General features: G+C 38.7%; 1 protein-coding gene across 9 annotated transcripts in view; it reads left to right on the top strand.

Annotated features, from left to right (window-relative positions):
• The window catches only part of ST18 (ST18 C2H2C-type zinc finger transcription factor), a 146204-nt gene that overhangs the window by 101864 nt on the left and 20604 nt on the right, over nt 1-23736 (top strand). For 8 of the 9 annotated variants that reach the window (XM_045398240.3, XM_005563304.5, XM_073998807.1 and 5 more), the window contains 7 exons: nt 4860-5105; nt 11993-12108; nt 17594-17656; nt 18420-18488; nt 21890-21952; nt 22054-22134; nt 23021-23242. In XM_045398240.3, coding sequence (XP_045254175.2) covers nt 4860-5105; nt 11993-12108; nt 17594-17656; nt 18420-18488; nt 21890-21952; nt 22054-22134; nt 23021-23242 — 860 coding nt within the window. The remainder of the gene's footprint in view (nt 1-4859; nt 5106-11992; nt 12109-17593; nt 17657-18419; nt 18489-21889; nt 21953-22053; nt 22135-23020; nt 23243-23736) is intronic. The other variant, XM_073998811.1, reaches the window with a different exon arrangement.

Raw genomic sequence — 23736 nt, 5'->3', positions numbered from 1 at the left:
CAGTGGTGTGATCACAGCTCATTGCAACTTTCAACTTCTGGGCTCAAGTGAGATTCTCCTGCCTCAGTCTCCCAAAATTCTAGGATTACAGGCATGAACCACTGTACCCAGACTGATTCTAGAACTTGGTTGTAAGATGCATATAGTGTCCTTCATTTTAATTTGGAATTAATATGATTTGGAAGACACAAAGGGGCCACAGCTCCAAAGAGCTCCCCTTTGGTCTTGCCACAGGGCCACAGGTGGGAGAGAGTCCTGGGTCTACTGGGCCTCCTGAGCATCTTCCTCTGGTACAGGCCTCAGGCAGATGCACCCCCGTTTTCTTCCTTCCTCCCACCCTGATCACCAGAGGTAGGAACAGGCCTTACAGTCTATCTTTATCCTCATCACTGCTGCTTGCCAGGCATTCTGTTGTTTGTTTTGGTGTTTTCCCCACCTGTTTAGACAAAATGGCATATGCAGAGTGTGCCTTAAAAGAAAACAAAAAATTGACACTTGCTTGAAATGTTTAAAGTTCAAAGTCTGTTTTGTGCTTGAACAAGGCCTAGAAATAACATGATGTGGCATCGCCATTCTTGCCGCCTGGTATCAGGAAGTCTGGCGACCCTCTGGGCGGTGAGAACCCTGATGCCGCCTTTTCTGGTAACTTTAAGAGCGGGGCAGATTTGCCACACATTCTGAGTGAAATGTTATGAGGGTCTTGGGTCAGGGATCACAAGGCACTGGTTGATACAGGTGCAAGGAAACCAGATATTTAATAATTGGCTTTTTAGCCCTGTGTATAGTAGCCTAAGGACATGTCTCTTTTGGTATTCAGAAACCTCGTCCAAATCCCTGAATCTAAAGTAAAAGTTGAAAAAACAAACTCGGTCAAATTATTATGATTATCAGCTGTCATTTATGCAAGACGTATTATGTGCCAGGTACTATAAGTAAGCATGTGGCTCACATTAATCCCTTTTAATCCCCTAGAATTTCTGTAAAGCAGATATTATTATCCCATTTTGCAGATGAAAAAACAGTAGTACAGAGATACTAAAGTACTTTCTCTGAGTGGCACAACCATAATTATTGGAACAGAAATTTTAACTAATGCCTGTCTAACTTCTCTTCTTAAGATCTTAGAGCAGCTAAGCTCCTGGCCAACCAGCGTGAACTGTGATTCCAAGTCCCAAAGATCTTGGGGAAGCTGTTTTAAATTTCATTTAAATTTTATACCTTATATTAGTTATTTCTTCTCCGATCATTTCTCCTCTGTTTATATTGAGTGTATTTTGCAAATTTATAATCTAAACAGCTTTAATAATTACCATTTAGTAAGAATAAGATATTTTCATTTCATCTGTTTACTGTTAATGCCCTGCTTACTTTGGAAACATATTTAACATAGCTTTCAGTATGGAAAAGATACCCCCAAAACAAAAAACCTTGAAGCAAGAATAAAAAACATCAGCTGCTAGATGAAAGCCAGGGGCTAATTATGGCAGAAACCTAATCAGAAGGACACTTAGTTTTGCACTTCCTCTCAGCCAAGTCAACAGGGAAAAGATGGCAGGTGACCCATCCTGTATTCAGCAGACAGCTTGCCAAGTCAGGAAAATAGTGCTTTCTTGTTTTATCAATGTTTGGAAAATTAATAATTTTCACAAGATAACATTTAAGTTAAAATTCCAATTTTATCTTTACTTTGTCGCAAACTTTGAATGTGTGATCACTTAAAATTGCTAAAACAATATAATGTTATCATTTGCCTGAAAAATAGTAGAAGAAAATAGCCACAAGCCTACCTTCTATATGCAAAGACCTACAATCGTTTTTGTATTTTCCTTTTGGTTCTTTTTCAGAAAACACATTTCTCTCTTTTTTCCCTAGTTGCAAATATAGTAGGAATGCCACATTGTTCTCTGCTGTCAGTGATACAAGTATTTTCCATGTAGAAACAGTGTTCATAATTATCACTTTCCTGACCACATAATATGCCATTAAATAGGGGTAGCATATTTTCATTAAGTATTTCTCTGTTAGTGGCCATCTAGGTCACTTCTTATTTTGTAGTAAAGGTAAGGATTACAATGAGTAATTAGTTCAACCTTCAGTTTAATTATAATTTACATTAAATTATAAAATTACCTTCACTAAAAATCTATATGCATAAAAAATAAGTTTCTTGAAGGCAGAAACAACCTATTTTCCAATTTTATTTTCCCTAGAATATAGTGTCTTAAAAATGTGAAGTGCTTTCTCAATAACTTAATGAATAAATAAAACATAGGTAGTATCATCAGTAGCTCAAAAGTGGCTGGAATCGATGGCCTGGGATATCCCCTCTCAGTCGGAAAGAGCATGAATAGCAGTAATCCTATACCTACCCCCAAGAGAACTTTAAATTTAAATACTTAAAATAAGGATCCAGAATAACACTTGAAGAAATCAGAATATTAGAAGTTTGAGGGGGTGGGGGATGCATATCTGCCACAGCTCCCCCAGCCCCTCCCTCCCTTTTGTGCTGCCATTTGGAGTTTCAAGCACAGAGAGAAGTGATGCCCATTGATACTGCTCTGAATAAAAGCCCATGCTGTAAACGTGTGATCGCCCATCTATGGGCAGAAAGGGACCCTTCTCTGGTACTGCGTGTAATTGTTGAAGGCATCTGTGCGCTCACTTAAAGCCCATCTGTACCCTGCTCCCCAGCGAGCCGCCCGCTCTCTCCCAGTGAAGTCAGGTGCTCAGAGCAGCAGGCTGGGCGCAGGATGTAGGAAAGCGCCTCTTTTAAACATTAGGAGCGATTGACTCGAAATGTGTAATCGTAACAACTCCTAGAATCTATCATTGTCTTAATGGACTATTTAGAATTTTTGTCTGTAAAAACTAAAATATATATTAATCTTGTCTTGGAAGAGTTGATATTTTTCAGAGAAATCGAATCTGCACTATTTATGGGTTTTGCACTATAAAACTCTGCAGCCCAGTCACATGGCTTCTTTTTCCTAAGCCATCTGTCACAGAGGTCTGGAATTTTATGTGAATGTTGGTTGTGCAGTCTTAACCCAAGTTTTTTTTTTTATTTTTTTATGAAAAATGTCAGCAACTACAATATTTAGCATTTTACTTTACGTTGGCCATTAAACTTGATTACTATAGCTCTGTTTCATTGCTATTTACATGTCAGCTACGAAGCCAAAAATTGTTTTGATGCGCTCCTGGCAGAATACATTGTGAGATTGTGGAGAGAGAGCACACGTGGCACTGATATGGTTAATATCTTGGATTTTTGTAACTAAGGTTTATTAATGCTGGTATAAAAATGTATTTGATATTATACAGATGGCATAAGATGTTGTGGTTACTAAGTTATTATCCCGGATAAGCTGTACTGCCAAATTCGGGGCTTAAAACTATCACGAGAGATTAAACTATTTACTAAAAAGGGACAGAAAGATACGGCCAAAGCATCTTAGTACAGCATATTAGAAGTGTATTTACCTCCCACAAATGTAGTAAAGCATATCTATCTCGTAGGCTGAGAGATTGAAAATACGAACTTTGCAGGTAAAACAAGCAAATAAAAGAAGGGCTTTTATTTTCTAAGTCAGGCACAAGCAGCAAGACCAGCTGACGCAGACCAGTGGCGCCTGTTTAGGGGCTGGGAGTGAGGGTTGTTTAAAGGGAAGAGTTAAAACAAATCCCCTGGGAAGTATCTGGTTACCACAAGAGTTAAGGAGCTTGCTAAATATTCAAAGAAGAGTGGCCAGCCAAAAGAAAAAAAGAGAGTAGCCAAATTATCAGGAAGTTAATTTTAAATTGATGGAAGATGGAGAAAATACCAGAAAGGTGTTATTTGACCCATTTAGAAAAATGACAGGCACCTTCCTCCTACCTTCGGAGAATGACTGCATAGTAATGTTCACAATTCATGACACCACATGAGCCGTCCCAGTGTGCGAATCTTGCAGAACATACGAGGCACGTGAGCAGTTTGCTGGAGCTTGAACCAAATACAGAATGGGGTACTGTTCCTCCTGACACAGAAAAACAAAACCAAGAAATAACACATGGCAAAAGGTAGAAGGTATCTCAAGAAGAAATATTGTGCAGTGAATTTAGTTTTAAGTCTCACACTAAATGTGGAGAAAATAAGCCCTTTTGTAGTATTCTGAAGTTTTCACTCTAGGGCTTCAACCTCAGTCAGGCTGTCAGCTGCTACCCAAAGCACGCCCTCTATCACCACCGGGTGAAGTGTGGTTTGCACTGTCTGCCTCCGTGTCCCTGCCCCCTACAGTTGAGCAAAGCGTTTACGGCTCAAATAGCCTAGGGTAAAATGTTGCTTTTATATTAGTTTAATATTCCAATAAAAATTATCTTCCAGCGGGTTATTTTTGCATATTTCTCATGTGAGATTAATATTATGATTTGAAGGGTTGGAAAGTTATACATGCCTTTTGATAAACACAAATGTGAATGCTTTAAATGATGAATTGGGAGTGATAATTCTGTAAACTAGAAAAGAAGATGTAAAGCTAAACTTGTAAATGTGTGTGTATATGTGTGTGTGTGTGTATATATATATATATATTTTTTTTTTCATAAAACCATTTTAGCCAATACATTTAGTATTTGGAGCATCTTATTTACATTAAGCTTACTTTGTTTAAACCCAGAAACACAAAGCTCACTAATGGGGCTGTTCTTAAAGTCTGCCTAAGAATTGAACATTACCCAATGCAAATCAGAAAGCTAGATTTAAAAGCAGATATACTTACATAAAAGCTTACATTTAAAATGATCCCTTAAAAGCCCCACATGGCTAGGCTGTAACTGCAAACTGCTTAAATGGTTTTCTGTTTCCTATTGTATACCAGGGAGCCGAAATAGAAGTGGATGAAAATGGCACATTGGACTTAAGCATGAAAAAAAATCGAATCCTGGACAAGGCTGCACCCCTAACTTCCTCTAACACTTCTATTCCAACTCCTTCCTCTTCCCCATTCAAAACAAGCAGCATTCTGGTCAATGCGGCATTCTATCAGGCTCTTTGTGACCAAGAGGGCTGGGACACTCCTATCAACTATAGCAAAACTCACGGGAAGACAGAGGAGGAGAAAGAGGTACTGTTTCCATATGTCAATCAGTAAGTTGAAGACAGCATGATTGCAGGGTATCACTAGCTCTTCCCTCCTAAATTATGTTTCACATTCCTGTTTAGATGATATGTAATTTTGTACCTTGCTTTAGATTTTGATAAAGTGATGATTTTTAATGCCAGAGGAAATTCATTAACAAATCCAACTTTCATTATCACTTGCCTAAAATAATGTCACTATAGTGAATTTTATTCCTATTAAGGCTGAAATTTTGTGCCCTGCCCAAGAGATTATATTATCTATCCCTTCATATAACAGCTGTAAGGGGCAATGTATTGCTCAACATTGAAATGCCAGCTTACTAATTCTCTCTGAACCAGAGGGTTGAAGATGAAATCAAATCAGGGTCAAGTAAGAATCTTTGAGTCATGTCAGATTTCTTTCCATGGTTTTGTGAAGGAACTGTGTTAGCATACCTATGTATAGATTCATTGTTTTGGATCAAAATGTTGGATGTCTAAATCAAATTAATCTTAAAGTCAAGGAGATCTATTTGTGTATTTGATTATCTTGGAGGTGGTTTTGGCCCCGAAAGCCAGATGGTGCGACGGTGCAGGAATCCATCTAACCTTTGCCTTATGGCTTGAGCCACCTGACTAGACCTGATTAGCCATGGATTACTCAGTGTCATTCAAAAGAACCGATAGTCAGAACTCTCAATTGTTTAGACTCTATGTAATTGCAGATGTGACCTTAATTATTACAGTAAGTAATCCTATTTAGCTGTTTGTCAGGGAAGTTGTTGATGGGCTTGCCAGTTGATATGTGTAAAGAACTGAAATAGCCATTCTCTGCAGAAGTGTGCAACACCCTTTACAGCTTTTTGAAGTTTAGAGACCTTGGGTGGTGAGATCTAATTTGATTTTTGCACATGCTTAACATCTCAGAGTATAAGTCAACATACACAGTTTTGATCACAGGATTGGGCTGTTTTTCCTTCCCCTTGCCCTTCCCTTCCCTTCCCTTCCCTTCCCTTCCCTTCCCTTCCCTTCCCTTCCTTTCCCCTCCCTTCCCTTCCCTTCCTTTCCCTTCCCTTCCCTTCCCTTCCCTTCCCTTCCCTTCCTTCCCCTCCCCTCCCCTCCCCTGCCCTCCACTCCCCTCCCCTCCCCTCCTCTTCCCCTTCCCCTTCCCCTTCCTTCCCTTCCCCCTCTCCTCTCCCCGCTCCCCTTCCTCCCTCCCTCCCTCCCTTCTTTCCTTCCATTCTGTCTTTCTTCCTTCTTTCATTCAGCACAGTTTTGCCAACATCTCCAAGTCCAGTCAGTGACATGGGACCTGGATATACAGCAATGAATAGGACACGCTTCTACCATGCCTGTGTGCCACAGTCATGTGTGTGCTCAGAAGACTGACCTGTAACCAAATATACTGATAAACAGAGTAACATGCACAGGCACACAATGTGGAGAGGGAGGAATGGCTAACTGCATCAGGTGGCTGGGTGTGGACCCCTGGAAGACGCCCTCAGCATCTGAGGCAGCCTGTGTGTCTCCACCACTCAAGCCATCACATGAAAGGATGAGGGGATTCACACACTGCAGCTTTTGATTCGATTCTCTCATACTGGCCTTAGTCATTTTATTCTGCTTGGCTTTTCAAGATTCACCCAAAGCATCTAAGAATGGCCTTAATTAATCTATCATAGTACTATTTTAGAAGAATCATTTATTAAAATAATACATGTTTGACTATAACGAACATGAAACTGACACATGCAAAGTATAAGAAGCTCATTTGCCTTAAATGACAACCACAAACTGGCAAGAGTGCATCTTTCCCCCGACCACTGTGCCCACTGCCACCTCAGACTTGTGCCAAAGAACAGAGGTTACACCTAATTCTGACTATGTGTATCATCTAAAAGTCTGTCAGTGTTCACATCCCTCGAGTATCCTGCACATCTTGACTGAAATGGAAGTAAGCAGTAAGCTAGGAAGTGGGAAGGTTAAGAGGCACAATTGTGATGAGATCAAAATTGTTGACGCAGAGTTAGCTTTGGGTAAGGGAATGTCCTTCAACTCACACGACTGCTTAATCTCCAGCCAGGCCACTGCTGCTCAGATCATGGCACATTGCGTCTACAGCCCTAAAGGGAAACCTGACCCTTGGCCCAGGATGTGTGGATGTGGGTCCAGTAGAAGTCCTTATGTTACAGGAAGGACAGTGTCTCATGAATTAAGTATAACTGCTTCATGCAGGTTCAAAATCCCACATGTTCTCATTTCTGGGAGTATCTCAGTGCCATGTGCAGAGTGGCATTTGGGCTTTCTGCACTCATCCTTGTGATTATGGCGAATGCATTCACCAGAAAGTGTCAGGCATAAGCATCCAATCCTGGGTAGTAACAAAACACATTTGCCTCAAGTAGGTTCTCATCTTCATCTAGGGTGTCTTGCATTGTTTGACAATGATTATACTTTTGTGCCCTCAGCAACGATGTCAACATTGCACTCTTCATGTTCTCAGAGACCCGTTCCTATCACCTCCTTAGCCACAGTTCTTATCACCTAGAATGCCAGAAAATGAGATTTCGTAAGAAATATTTTACGTTACTTTTTAATCCTGCTTTTGCTTAATTTCAAAAAATCATCTGGATTTATCTTTGTAGCTTTATAGATTCAACTTGAGTATGTTTTTATCTCATGCATATATATCTGGGACAGTATTTCATTTCCCAGCAAATTCACACACACAAAATGGGATTCTTTAGAGTGGATTTATGCTCTTTACAGAATGGCTTACTTACTCCAGGTCTGACAACACAGGCTTGGACTGCTACAGTTTTCAACCTAAGTATTGTGACATCTGGAATTTAGAAGCTATGTGGGAATTCAGTGTCACTAAGAGTATCAGAGAGGACTTTGGAGATGCTAAGTGAGCTCTTGGACTCAAAGTGCTTGCCCTAGGTTTGAGCTGACAGAATATTTGTCTAAGCTAAATGCTTATTGTCCCAGCTATCTGAACAGGGTGATTCATTGCTTGGGGACGCTAAGGCTGGTGGAGACACACACATAAAAGTACTTCTGAATCACTCTAACTCCTGATATGGTTTCTCACCCTTGTTCTCTGTTCCCTCATCTGTGCCAAGGTAACCTACTAACAGTACTTTTCACATCCTGTTCTGAATCTTGAAAATGAAAAATGTAATGTTTGGTAGGTATTATTCTGAAAAATTAGATTGTATTAAATGTGCTCATTGAGAAGCTATCAGAGGGATACCACGTACGATAAAATAAAGATAGGGAACCTTTATATACAATATCTCATTATCCCAATAATCCTGAAAAGCAGGATGATTATCAAATTTTTTAGAGGAGAAATTTGAACCCTAGGGAGCTAAAGTTGTTGCTCCTGGTCATATGAAATTAAGTCATAGGCCTAGAATTCCCTACAACAAAGAAAAAAAAGAGAAAAAGGTAAATGAGGAAAAGGAAAAGAAAAAAAAAATCACCAAAAACTGGAGACTGCTTAGGGAATGTTGAGAAAAATTTAATAGTACAGACAAAAGAGAAGAATGAAGAAATGGCAGGTGGCAAGGTGTGTTGGCAGCAACAGTTGTCTAACGTGTTTCTGCGGGTGCAGGACTGGAACTCGTGTGACCCAGGCAAGTACACACGATGTGACTACAAAAACCAGTTCCAGGACTGGTCCTATTTTGTCACTTTCCAGTGAGCTTCCCTGGAATAGCTACGTGTGTTCCAGACAATCTATTGTTCACATTTGGAGACTGGAATGTGGTATGTCCCTGCTCCCACCCACATCTTTCCCTTTGCCACTTTCCTCTCCCCCACCACATAAGACACATACACAACCAGAAATTGAGTGATTATTTCTAATTCATTGTTATCTAGTTCATATGCACAACAGTTGCTTAATTTTGGTGGTAATTTTCAGAAAATATTGTCTGTCTCTCTCAGTGAAATAGCCTGTCCAGATGCCCCCTAAAAAAAATTCCTGAATTTGGAAAAAACTCAAAATATCTCGAAAGGAAAGTGTTGAGAAATAACTAGGGCTGTCACTTTCATTCAACTGTCAGTTCTCCAAAGATTTCAGGGCTTAAAATGTTAAGAGTGCCAGATGCTATTATCTGTTATTCATGTTACCATTATGTCCTGGTCTTTACTGAAATCAATATAAACTTCCATCTGTACGTTAAAGGAATTTCATTGCATGCATGTACTCTCTAAACACACACATATATACCACATCCTCTTTTACACAATCACAAAATAAAATTATTATTTTCAAAATTATACTTTAAATTTTGGAAAAAGATTTTTACAAATGCTATTGATTTACACTGGCTGCCGTTTAGGAATTCATTCAGTATAAAATGCCTCCATAACAAAACTAATTCTTTTAGTGACAGCCACCTAGATTTTAATACATATACTCTCTGCAGGTTTCTAAGGGTAGAATGTTGAGCAAAGAAAAGGGGAAAAGACAATTATTTCATAAAACAATTGTATGCATATGAGTCTATGTGTTAAAGTTACAAAATATTTAAAAGGTCATATGCAATAAAATTATCCTGTTGAAACATTACCACATATTACTATACCAAAATAAATAACATATATCCTGCAAGTTTTATGTTTATATTATTTAGTAAAATAATAACTTAAACTTTCATAATTGATTATTTCTTTCAAAATTCCCCATTCTCTTGCCTTCCATAATTATAGATTCAGGCCTAAAACAACAGCTAGAAACTTGTAATCATCTGTAAATATACAGGTATTCTTGGAGAGACTTTGTTCATAACTTTGCCATAAGTAATAAAATGGCTCTTTTTACTTTATGCCATTTTCATTAAAAAAAAAAAAATCAGCATCTAAACAGAAAAACGAAGGATGTTCCACGTTGAGACAATATTGGATTTAGCATTTGTATCTACTTTCAAAAAGCCAAGACATTTTTAAATTATAGTGGAAAATACTACTCAGGCCAAATCCAGATAGGACTAAATAAAGTGGATGGTGGAATTATCAGGTTTAAGGCCTTAAAATTTGGAATTTTTTTCATTTTAGCCATTTACAGCATAACACTTTAAAAGGATAAGCGCTAATCATCTATTTTGCTGTAGATCCCATGGAGGCAGCATTAAACTAGCACCTCTCTTTGCATCCTAGTGTGGAATTATGATCAAGCACACATTTCTCTTTATCTTTAAATTGTGTATTTTTATCGGCTTCTATTTTCAAACATTTACCAGTAAAACAAATGAAACGCTTAACACCATCAATAATATTGATGAATTGTCCTAAATCAGGTTTCATTAATGTAATCTGAAGACAATGTCACTTGAGACTGTGTACCGATGTATTTACTACAGTGTGTTCTTATGTAAAATAATTGATCGAATTGTTATCCAAGTAATTAATGAAAAAAATTACATTTGCCTTGATGACTAAGATCAGTATTTAGAATTTTTCTTTGGTTGGGAAAATCCAGGAATTTTGTTTATTTTCTCATTGCTTTTGAATGTAGACTCAGAATTACTAAAATTATATTTTGCTATAGTATTTTTATATTCATTTAATTTAAAAATATTTATTTTGAACAATTCAAAATAGTTTACTTACCTTAAATATATCAGTACTTTTGAGATTTAGAAGACAGTTTTTTTATATTAGTTCATCTGGTTTTAATATTAAATCCAGAAATTATTATATTTACTGAATACAAGATTAATGATGAAAGTAAGCTAATTATGTGATCGAGAAAAACCATCATTTGTTATCTGTGAAATAATACATCACTTGGTAAATAAACTCTTTGAAAGGATTAGTGAGTCTTCTTTATGAAATCAAGGTCGGTATTAAACTTAAGAGAAGAGCATGAAAATTAGGAACATCCAATAAGACATTCCATCCAGGAAGGAAAGTGACAGGATACCAACTTAGCAAAATAAGTAATTTCAGAAAAACGGGAAGTAATACAAAAGTAAAAGGAATTATCCAGAAAGATCAAATTAAATGCCTAAATACTGTAGCCTCAGTTATTACATATTTAAACGAATAATTTAGATCTTAATTATTTGTACATTAAAAAGGGCATTCAGTTAACCAAAACTTCCCCCTTTTCTGTTTAAAAGTTTGTGTGATTCATTTTTGCAATATTTCTTTGGCTTTACTGCTGTTATGACTGCTGGATATATAAACAATTCCTGTGCTCTCTAGGGAGCATTTCTAATACAAGAAACCTTGAAACATACTAAAATACTAATTACATGGCTCAAGAAATACCTACCTCTGGAATCACATTTGCCAAAATGAGAACTTTTGAAAGGTGTTCCATATCAATTCCACTTTTTCATTCTTCACTTAGGATAAAGATCTGTTGCAACCAGGACATATTATTATTATCTCATTTATTTCTTTTCTTTTTTTTTTTTTTTTGAGATGGAGTCTTGCTCTGTCGCCAGGCTGGAGTGCAATGGCACCATCTCGGCTCACTGTAACCCCTGCCTCCCGGGTTCAAGTGATTCTCCTGCCTCAGCCTCCTGAGTAGCTGGGACTACAGGCACGCACCACCATGTCCAGCAAATTTTTGTATTTTTAGTAGAGATGGAGTTTCACCATGTTAGCCAGGATGGTCTCGATCTCTTGACCTTGTAATCCCCCTGCCTCGGCCTCCCAAAGACCGAGGATTACAGGCATCAGCCATGTTGCCTGGCCTATCTTATTTATTTCTTATACAAATCCTCTAAGGTATTTCGGCCAAGTCCAAGTCCAAGTCCAAATCCAAAGCCAAAAACTCAATCCTGACCCCAGTGATTTTAAATCTAGTTGTCTTTCCAGGGTTCCCTAATGACTTCTGTGTTTGTTTTTGTTTGTTTGTTTCTTTTCCAGAAAGACCCAGTGAGCTCTCTAGAAAATTTAGAGGAAAAAAAGTTTCCTGGAGAGGCCTCTATACCAAGCCCTAAACCCAAGCTTCATGCGAGAGATCTCAAAAAGGAACTAATCACGTAAGTAGTGCCCAGTGCCATGCCCTCGAAGATTCTGGAACGAAGATTCAAGTTCATGACTTAGAGTTACAATATCCTGGCTTATACAGTTGACGTTAGGGTGATTTCTACCAGTCAGCAATTAAACATTAGACATGCACCTCACCTGAGCTAAGAGGGTGTACGTGGTCATATGCTAACAGAATTAAAAACCTGTTGATTAAAAAACAAAATAAGGTAACACAATTAGAATGCTTCTTAACCTGATAACCATTGACCCGCAGATCTAAGGGTTGACTTTGGGGACTCTACCAACCTTTTGACACTTGATGTAAATTGTTATTTGAGCAAGGGAGTTACTGGTTTTCATCGCATTTTCAAAGGGGTTCTGAGGCCCAGAAGAGTTTAAAGGGCAGGGTACCCGAAGGCAGTAAGTACGAGTAATGTACTAGTGGGTGAATGAGTGAATGAAATGCAGGAAACTGTTTCCCATGTGTGATGAAATATTAATCAAATCTACTCATATATAAATCTATTTAAAGCTGTCAGTTAATGAGAGTTTGCAGCAAGGAGTAATGCGTCCACGTAGGACAGGCCTGTACCCTCTCTTCTATATCCCTCATCAAAAATATGTTTAAACTTTTCAAAGAAAAAAAACTGTAAAAACCTCTCCTGACGCAGCTTCCACCTGGACTCTCTATGTCCCCCTCCTTTTCCAGCTGAACATATCCAGAAAGCTGTTGCTACCGTGCGATGCAGTTTCCGTCCTGAATCTTTCCCAGACAGATCTCCAGGGACCTTCCTTCCCTCAGCATCCCCTTCCCCTATCAGGATCTTGGTCCTGGAGCCTCCTGTTCCTACTTGACAGGCAGCAGGATGCCACGGAACTGATCTCCCTCCTCCACAATCCATTGTCTACACTTGGCCTCTAGGATGCCTCACCTCTGGACTCTTCCCTCATCTCACTGCTAGCCCTTCTAGACTCATGTGTAGCCATCTAAAGAGTAGGGTGCCTCTAAGCTCCATCCTGGAACCCTTCCTTCCTGCCATCTGCACTAACTCTTGCTGAGGACTCCTTGGCTGCCACCGTGCTGTGACCTCCACATGTCCACCCACCACCCCACAGGAGCAGTGAGTGCTCCCCTCCCCCAGCCTCCCGCTTTGTGCTTCTTGCTTCCCCTAAGCACTCCAGGAATTAGGCAGGGCCTTAGGCCTGCTGTTCCCTCTGCCCAGAATGCTGTCCCCAAGGCCTCTGCAGGGCCCACATCCTCTCCTCCCTCAGCACAGCTCTTCTCTCAAACATCACTTATTTGAGAGGCCTTCAGGCTACTGTGCTTCCCCACCCCCAGACCTGATGCTCCCATTCCCAGATCTTTTCTTGACTTCCCTCCACTCTATTTTCTGCCTCCCTCACCAAGAACAAAGCCTCAGAGGGCACGAAGTGGGTGCTGGGGGTCTTCTCTCCTCTGTCTTTGCTCTCTACCTTGTCCGCATCATTGGTTCCTAATATTTATTGTGCAACCTCTTATTTCCCCTTATTTCCTCTTCTCTACCTTGTTCACACCATTGGTGCATCATATGCACTGTGCAACCTCTTATTTACCCACCTACATGGACAGTGACTTGGGAGCAGGCAATACATTTCAAATGCAGGTGCCAACAACAGGGCCTTGCACATAGTAGGTGTTCAGTAAAAATTATTCCAAGTCTGTCATCGGATTGCCCTGTTGACATGTGAATGACTTTAAAATAAGCTTAGACTCTGCATTCTCGAAGGATTTTGTAGGCAAACATTACTGGCTGAAATAGCATGCTCCCTTATAAACTTGATGTCTGCCTGGGGCTTGGTAGTTGATGGTAACGGATGGTTCCAAACATGCTGGAACTTAAATCGGATTGAACACGGTTTCAGGTTCAGTGACTTGAGACCTTAGAAGCCACTTCTAACTTTTTAGAAACTTCTTAGAAGCCACGTAGGCCAGCCAGACACCTTTTCCCACGTGGACCTGCTGTTAGAAACTTTTCATCTTTGTGTGTATTTTTTTCCATGTGTTATTTTTAATATCTTCAAAAATGGCAAATTTTTATCCTTCAAAGGTAGATTGTTGGAAATTGATAAAAGTCATCCCAAACTAAATGTAGTGTAAAAGATTGAAAATTAACCTGCAATAACATTTTGGGTTAGAAAAATGAAGCATGATTATTTTGCAAAGGGCACTTCTCCATGGTGTGAAGGTAAATATAAAAGAGGATTTCAAAAAGATTTTGAATGATTTTTTGAATATAATCATTCCAAAAATTCTTAAGAAATTACTCTCTCAGAGGCCTCATAGTTCATCCATTTTATTTTATTTTATTTTATTTATTTTGAGCCAGAATCTTGCTCTGTTGCCCAGGCTGGAGTTCAGTGGTATGTTCTCGGCTCACTGCAAGCTCCACCTCCCAGGTTCAATCTCCTGCCTCAGCCTCCCGGGTAGCTGGGATTACAGGGGCCCACCACCACACCCAGCTAATTTTTGTATTTTTAGTAGAGACAGGGTTTCGCCATGTTGGCCAGGCTGGTCTCGAACTCCTGACCTCAGGTGATCCACTCACCGTGGCCTCCCAAAATGCTGAATTCCAGGCATGAGCCACTGTGCCCAGCCTAATTCATGCATTTTAGACAGGGTGAGTGCTTTAATGGCTATCACTTATTTGCATGTATCTGCATTGGTATATTTGTTTTGTAAAAGTCATACCACATTCCATGTCACCCTGTCCTTATTATATTATGCTTTGTGTTTCTAACAGTACCTTGATTACTCACCAAAAACTTTGTTTAGATTAGGACTTTTTGGATGTCACTAATTATCTTAGAATTTCCTTACGGTTTCAGTGCCACTTATTGAGAAAACTAGCTAGTTTCTTTCTTCCAATTTTTATATTGGAAGTTTTCATCTGAAAACTTTCCCAAAATACATCACCCAGCTAATATTGGCACATGTCATTATGTAAGATATTTCACTCTAGATTTGGAATTTAGTCTAGCTATCAAAATTCTAAACTGCAACTTTTCCCTGTATAACGTTGTCTCCAGTTCTTTCATCATTTCTTGAACTTTTAATACCGCCAAACTTAAAAATAAATTATCAACTAATTAAATGCATATTTTATTATTATATTTTATAGGTAATTTATAGCTGATGTTTAAAAACCGCTGGCACTTCTTGGCTTCTCCTGGCAATATTAATGGGAGTAACTTAAAAATATAAAATAGGCCAGGCGTGGAGGCTCACGCCTGTAATTCCAGCACTTTGGGATGCTGAAGCGGGTGGATCTCCTGAGGTCAGGAGTTCGAGACCAACCTGGCCAGCATGGTGAAACCCCATTTCTACTAAAAACACAAAAATAAGTCGGACGTGGCGGTACATGCCTGTAATCCCAGCTACTCAGGAGGCTGAGGCAGGAGAATCTCTTGAGCCCAGGAGGCAAAGGTTGCAGCGAGCCAAGATTGAGCCCCTGTACTCCAGCTTGGGTGACAAAGCGAGACTCCATCTCAAAAAAAAAAAAAAAAATTATACATGTATACAAAATGCAATGCTGTTTTTAACACTAGGTGGCGATATATTTCTAAAGTGGGAATTCCCAGGCAATTGAAACACCTCTCTGAATATTCCAGTTGTATAATGTTCAGAAAAGATTTTTTTACATTTAGTGAGTGAATGGCACTTGCAAGATAACTCAGTCAAAATGTTAATAACTGGTTTTTGTCTTTACTTTTTAACATATATTTATAGCTTTTACAGTATTTTTCTGATATCCAGGAAAAGGGACGGGGAAAGGAGACAGAATGACTTAGCTTGGATCAGACCCTGAAAATCAACCATTCCTTTGAAAGACGGGAATGCTGTAACTCTTATAGTTTCTTTAGATACCTGAAAATGATTGGAAAGTGGATCACAGGAATAAAAATACTTAGAAAGTGAGAACTCAGAAAATATAGGAATAGTGTTAGTCTATCCCAAAATGTCCCTTCAAAAAGCTAAAACCTGTATTCTGTATATCTGGATAAGGCCTTGCTTTAGGCAGGATGTCAAAAAAAAAGAGCAGATGCATGACTGGCATAGTTGATGTTCCCTTCTGATTATTGACACCACCGCAAATAACACTGAGTAGGCTGGGGTTCACCTGCTTATGAGTGACACCTACAAATGAGTGACTTTCGAACACCATCAGAGGAAACTAAATGACTGAGAAACCAAGGAATCTATTAATTGTGGAAGAAAACTGCTTCCTAACTACCTTCTTTCATGATTATTATTATTTTAGAGACGGGGTCTCACTCTGTCACCCAGGCCGGAGCACAGTGGCACAGTTATAGCTCACTGAAACCTCGAACTCCTGGGCTCAAGCAATCCTCCTGCTTCTCAGTTTCCTGAGTAGCTGATTACATTATTTTTACAACACACATAAGGTGGACAGGACATGACCAGGTTCTGAGATAAAATGAAATGCAGGGGCACAGATCTTAATGGAGTGAGATTCTTGGCAGATGGCCTGAGAGCCTATTCTTAGGCTAATGGTGAATTAGCAATTGTCTTTGCTGGCTTCAAGCTTTGGTTGAAATTGCTTGAATGCTTTACAGACTGATCTTCTTGCCTGTTTCATACTGTCAGCAACTTTCCCACCTAAAATATCAGTTTACATTTTAGTCAAAGGTTTTCAGTGTTTTCTAAAATGTTTATAAAGTTACTAGGCTGCCTTGCTCTTAAAAACTCACAAAAATTTCTTTCTGGAATATGTCATACAATTGGTGCTGGTATCATAGTAAAGCGTGGGTTTCTAATATTTATTTTTTGTAACATATGTATTTTTCTTTTTCTTTTTTTTTTTTTTTTTTTTTTTTTTTTAGACAGAGTTTCACTCTTGTTGCCTAGGCTGGAGTGCAGTGGTGCGATCTCGGCTCACCACAGTGTCCACCTCCTGAGTTCAAGCGATTCTCCTGCCTCAGCCTCCTAGTAGCTGGGATTACAGGCATGCGCCACTGCACCTGACTAATTTTGTATTTTCAGAAGAGACAGGGTTTCTTCATGCTGGTCAGGCTGGTCTCGAACTCCCGACCTCAGGTGATCCACCTGCCTCCGCCTCCCAAAGTGCTGAGATTATAGGCGTGAGCCACCACGCCCAGCAACATATATATTTTTCAAATGAATTGAAACATCTTTGATTGCTAACTCACAACATCACTAGGACATCACTTTCCCACATCAGTGGAATCAAATAATTGAATGTGATGTTGAAACAGATACCTAAGGAAGTAACTCATCATGCTATGATTTTTAGTTTTCTTTTAGGTAGTCTGCTGGTTCTTATATAATATAAATCCTTGATACACTAGCTTCTGCATGTCCTATACTGTGTTAACTTATCTGGCACAGAGAAGCTACCTCCTCCATAATCTACTGGGCAGAGGAAATTAACCTGTGAAATTCGCTTGTCTCTAATGATGTATCTTCTATTGACTCAGCTGTCCAACACCAGGATGTGATGGAAGTGGCCACGTGACAGGAAACTATGCATCTCATCGCAGGTACCCGATGACCTCATGTGCAGTCAGATTTTCATGGTCTTGTTCTATTTTAAATACTTATTCTCACCCTTTCTAGCTGTGTATTATCTGAAGCAGGAAATGGAGAGTGAGTTGGTTGGGTTTTTGGTTTATTTGGTTTGTCAGAAATAAAATTATGTGATATAAAAATCATGATTCTTGGTCAAAATGGTTTTCTGATCCTGTAGTCCGGGTTATAAGTGAAAAGTTGAGTTCATGTCAGGCTTCGGTTCTGTGTGGCTTGAGGACTCATGTGGAATGAGGAATAAATACAACAGAGTGACTCAAATAGACCATTTGCCCCAGGGAAAGTAATACCCTCAATCCTGGGCAAATAACAAATTGAGGCATTCGAGAGATTAAACAGTGCAAAGGGGCTGCTTTAATCTTTCCACCTACTATCTCCATTGATGGGATTTGTCTTCCCTTTGGAAAAGCACCATCACCTGGTTGTGCAGCAGGAACGGACTCTAATGCTCGTTGCATCCTGAGCATTAGAGCTGGGGAGTCTCATTGGGCTAAAGTCATTCATTTGATAAACAGAAACTCTGAGTCTACGAGAAACAGTTGAAGTGCCACCGGCCCAGACTGGTGAGAAAAGAAAAGCCAGATTCAAAGCCAGTTATTTTTTTTCCCAATCCCCAGTCACCAATAATTTAATGTATGTTCACGACTCAGGACGCCATTTGACTCAGATTTGTATATGTCAGTGTTGTGTTGTGTTTTTTTCCTCATCCCTCTCTAGTGTTTCTGGATGTCCTTTAGCAGATAAGACTCTAAAATCCCTCATGGCTGCCAACTCTCAGGAGCTTAAGTAAGTGTGGGAAGCGTGGCCGGCTTGCCCTTCATCCATACGGTAGGACCCTCTCGTTCAATGCCCATTCATTGCCCAAGTGATCAGCAACAAGCAGTACGTCCTGCCTGCTGAGATCACAGCAAAGGCACTTTCTCACTAAAGCGCTGGGATGACTGAAACAAAATCACTGTAATTTAATTTAGTTAATTTGCTTGCTTTGGGAGCTTTGTATTGTATAATATTTTTTAAAAGAGTGATGTAATAAACACAATACTTTTTTCTGTAAATTTCAGAATCTATGTATTAAATCAGACCTGTGAAGGTGTCATAAAGCATACCTGCCATTTAATGTTAAGGAAATTGCATAATTCTTAACCTGCTGAATATTTTGATTCATACAACTGCCTTTCACTTTGGGTGCCAAAAACAGTTTGGGCTCATTCCTGCCTCATCTACAAGATCTCAAAGTCACATATATATTAACTTTTACTTAGTGATTTCATTTTTCCTGCTCATCTTCTTTTAATACATTTGTTTATTTTCATATCTTATTATATTACATATAGAACAATAAACATTTATAATCAACCTTTTACCTCCTTAGAAATATGATAGGGCATAAATTTTAAAAGATAAAGAAATAGGATTAAACAAAACTAATTAATTTTTTTTACAAATAATAAAGTGTTAGAAAAAGTGAGTGTTGTTATATCTACTGGTAAAACAATATATGTAGGTAGCAGCATCAGCGTTTGGTGTCTAAAACACATGTAACATTTCATGTGTTATATTATATTAGAATACATCATATTATATTATATTATAATATATAAAATAGTATTATATTTTCTTAGTGTTTTGTTAGTCTTTCACTTTTTCAAGTTGTTTAAAATATTTTTATCTAAAAATTTTTAAAACTAAGTTTATGAAAGAAGGTGTGATAATGGACAGACTTGAAAATTTGGAATCTTAGTACCAAAAATAGTAAAAGAAACTATGAAATATACTTTTCTCATTTTCTTTCTTTTTTCTTTCTTTTTTTTTTTTTTTTTGGAGATGGAGTTTTGGTCTTGTTTTTTTTTTGGAGATGGAGTTTTGGTCTTTTTTTTTTTTTTGGAGATGGAGTTTTGGTCTTGTTTTTTTTTTGGAGATGGAGTTTTGGTCTTTTTTTTTTTTTTGGAGATGGAGTTTTGGTCTTGTTGCCCAGGTACCCAGGCAGGAGTGCAATGGCACAGTCTTCGGCTCACTGCAACCTCTGCCTCCCAGGTTCAAGAGATTGTCTGTCTCAGCCTCCTGAGTAGCTGGGATGACAGGCATGCAACCACCACACCCGAGTACTTTTTGTATCTTTAGTAGAGACAGGGTTTCACCATGTTGGCCAGGCTGGCCTCGAACTCTTGACCCCAGGTGATCTGCCTGCCTCAGCCTCCCAAACTGCTGAGATTACGTGAGCCACCGTGCCTGACCACTTTTCTCATTTTCGGTGTAAAGTACAATTTACTTTGTCAGTGTGGATTTTAGAAGTCATTTTATTGACTTGCAGTTTTCTAGACTAAAATATAAGTAGTAAGTAGAAACTAAGAATTAACAGACTGAAGAGTGAGATGTACCAAAACATCTTACCGAATCAGCTCTACATTTCTACATTGCCACATCTTAATTATAGCTATTGGGTCTCTTAAATATTTTCTCTAAAACTAACTTCTAGAAAAATGTGGGTAATACACTGAAAATATGTAAATTTAGACATCCTATAGCAATACTCATTACTTAATATTTTATGCAGCTCTCCAATAAGTAATGTCTTTGGTTTTTTTCCATAGATATGTTTTTTCCATACAAGAAAATCTCTTCCATGCAAGAAAAATCCAAGAGACATTTTATTGACTTCTTGTTTAGATATTCATGGAGAATGCCCAAAAGCTGTTATTCAACACAGATATTTCCATATCAATGTGCTATAAAACCACTTTTTTACTAAAACATGTTAATAGAGAAAGACCAGCATGTAAAACTTTCTTATTATGGAGGATACATATTATGTCTTTAAATGGTTAATAAAAGACTCAATGTAGGTTGCTCTGGTTAGCCGCAAGAGATGCGTGCTCATTTTATATTACATTTGAAAAAAAAAAAAAGGCATTTATTCCCTGTTTTCTGACTCAGACTTGAATATAAATGCATTCTGTGAAAGTTCAGGGGAATTGAATTGAAGAAAAGGGATAGTAAACACATTTTTCTTTGGATTATCGTTTTTCTCAAATGGAACTTTTGATCTGAACCACAGTGTGCATTCAGAAAAGCAAACATTTTGTGATGGCCTCTAGTTTTTGTTTGCATTTGGGATTTTCTAAAAAAGACAGCAAAAAGGTGAAAGTCTACGTAAACTTTTATATTTAAGAATATTTTGAAACCTATTCCTAACCAGCATTCCTAGTAGAAATTGGATTCCCTGTCGTTTTTCACTTTTCTCATTCCAGATTTAATGGTTGATTGTTGATGTAGTTATTGATGGATTTTCCCCAAAGACTGTTTAACTTGGGCCATGAGGCAGGACAGACCAGGTGCAAATTATTGAGTTTCTTTGGTAATCCCATAAATGTTCCAAGTCTCTGCAGTTCACAAGTATCACTGTTGTTCATCTGAAATCAATGGATTATCATAGTGGCACAGCATATCAGAGAAAATAAATTATTCATAAAAATCATTTGGAGGCCAGGCATAGTGGTTCATGCCTGTAATCCCAGCACTTTGGGAGGTCGACATGGGCAGATCGCCTGAGGTCAGGAGTTTGAAATCAGCCTAGCCAACATGGTGAAACCCTGTCTCTACTAAAAATACAAAAATTAGCTGGGTGTGGTGGCGTGTGCCTGTAATCCCAGCTACTTGGGAGGCTGAGGCAGGAGAATCACTTGAACCTGGGAGTTGGAGGTTGCGGTGAGTGAAGATCACAGCATTGCACTGTAGCCTGGCCACAGAGCAAGACTCCATCTCAATAATAATAATAATAATTTGGAAAAGTTTTCTTTTTACATAAAAGGTAAGAGCTTTGCATGACGTAGACAGAAGTCCAGCAATAAGTTGTGGACTGATTTTCAAGTCCCTTCTACATGAGGTTTAAAAAAAAAAAGTACAATAAATAACAATTAATCCATTGTCGCTCAGTAGTCATATATTCTAAAAAATATTTAAATTGATTATTAACCAAAACATAATTACATTTAAGCAAAAACAGTCTCACACAAAAAGCAGCTCATTGTTTTTAGTTATGTTTGGCTGTGTGACTCTGCCTACCTCCATGTGAACTGCAGAGACTTGGAACATTAATGTGATTACCAAAGAACCTAAATAATTGGGGTGTGACCCCCGCTCCCTCCACTACAACTTCTCGGCCCATGCTCTCTTCCTGTGCCTTCCAGGTGTCCAACCCCAGGCTGCGATGGCTCGGGGCACGTGACTGGAAATTATGCTTCCCACAGAAGGTAGGATTAATCCTATTTCTGAGATGTGGAAATGAACTTGTCGGCAGCAGTCAGAGAGATCACATAATTTTGTTTTGTTCTTTGTCGGGTCCCTATTTCAGCTTGTCCGGATGCCCTCGTGCAAGGAAAGGTGGTGTCAAAATGACCCCTACCAAGGAAGAAAAAGAAGACCCTGAACTGAAGTAAGTGCAACAGTTGAGACACGGGGGTCAGCTGTCTCTTGTTGGCAAAATGGGAGGGACCTTGGTTGGGATGCAATTGAACATAGATTGAGTTTCAGGGAAGGTGCACCCTATTAAATATAAGTATGAGTCAAACTATTTGGTGGTTTGAGAAAAGTTTCCAATTTATAGCTACATTTCCACAGCTCTTTGATAATGCAGAAGATTTTTTTAAACAATAACAGTTTCACACGTTTCTCAATTGTTTTAAAGGAAAGTAGTATTGTGGAAGTGCTATACAGTAATAAATATGGCAGCATTTTCCCCTGAAACTTTAATTTTGCTTAAGGAGAAATTATATCTAAATTGAATTCCTTCCTCTAAGGAAGGTCATGGATGATATATGCAGATATACACGTAGAAATTTAAGTTGTTTTCTCAACAACAGTTCTAAATGCAATATTTAAACATTTAGAAACCCAAATTCCAATTCTATGAGTAATGTGCTATGTAGCATCTGTCAAGGCAGTTAACGTGTTATACCTTTGGTCCTTGGAAGCAACATAACATAGTCCTTATGTGATTGGCTCTAGACCTAAAAAGTGTGGGCATGAACTTGGCTCCACTTCTTATAAAATGGGCGGCAAGTTACCTGAGCTCTCTAAGCCTCGTTATTCCTCATCTGCAAAATGGGATAATAATACTCTCTACCCAGTAGATTGTAGTGAATATTAAGTGAGATAATACATGAAAATCGCGTAGCTCAGAGCCTGCTTATGCAATGCTGTTTTGCTAGTTATGTTGGCATCTTTTATTAAAACTCTATAATTGCATGGCTTGTTCTCTGGAGAGCATAGGACTATCACTGCCTTCTTCCCGGCTGGTAATGTCTCTGCTTTCTCTCTAGATGTCCTGTGATAGGGTGTGATGGCCAAGGTCACATATCAGGTAAATACACGTCACACCGCACAGCTTCTGGTTGTCCTCTGGCTGCCAAGAGACAGAAGGAGAATCCTCTCAATGGAGCCTCCCTCTCCTGGAAACTGAACAAGCAAGAGCTACCACATTGTCCCTTGCCAGGCTGCAATGGGCTGGGCCATGTAAATAATGTTTTTGTCACCCACCGAAGGTAACATGAGTTTTCTGTCTTTTTGTTGTAGTGTTGTGATCGGTTGTCACCTAGGCTGCCTTGGGGAGAGGGTTGTGAACAACCCCCTAAAGGTTGTTCACTGTAACAGTTGAGATATCATAACATGAAGTTTTGTTGTATAGATATTGGATGAGCATGAAGAATGAAAAATGTTATTTTCTCTATTTCTTAAAATTACTACACAGTTTTCAAGTGCTCTAGAAAATGTAGAGTTGGTTTTATTTGTATTCTAAAATATTGCTTAGGCTGCTATTTCTTAACGGTTCAGTCATTTAATGGTTTACTTCAGTTCCAAGTGGTGATATCTCTTCTATTATGTTATGTAATTGCAAACTTTCACTTTACATATTTATAGAATTCCCTCTGTCTTATGGACTGGCTCAATTTGGGGCCAAAATTGTAGTTACTTTGCTACTGGGAGGGTGTGACTCATCCGCAGCAGCCAGAAAGAAAATGACACAGTGACTGCAAAG

Source organism: Macaca fascicularis, chromosome 8, assembly GCF_037993035.2.
Source record: "Macaca fascicularis isolate 582-1 chromosome 8, T2T-MFA8v1.1".
Lineage (NCBI taxonomy): Eukaryota > Metazoa > Chordata > Mammalia > Primates > Cercopithecidae > Macaca > Macaca fascicularis.
This window is presented reverse-complemented; position numbering and strand designations above follow the sequence as displayed.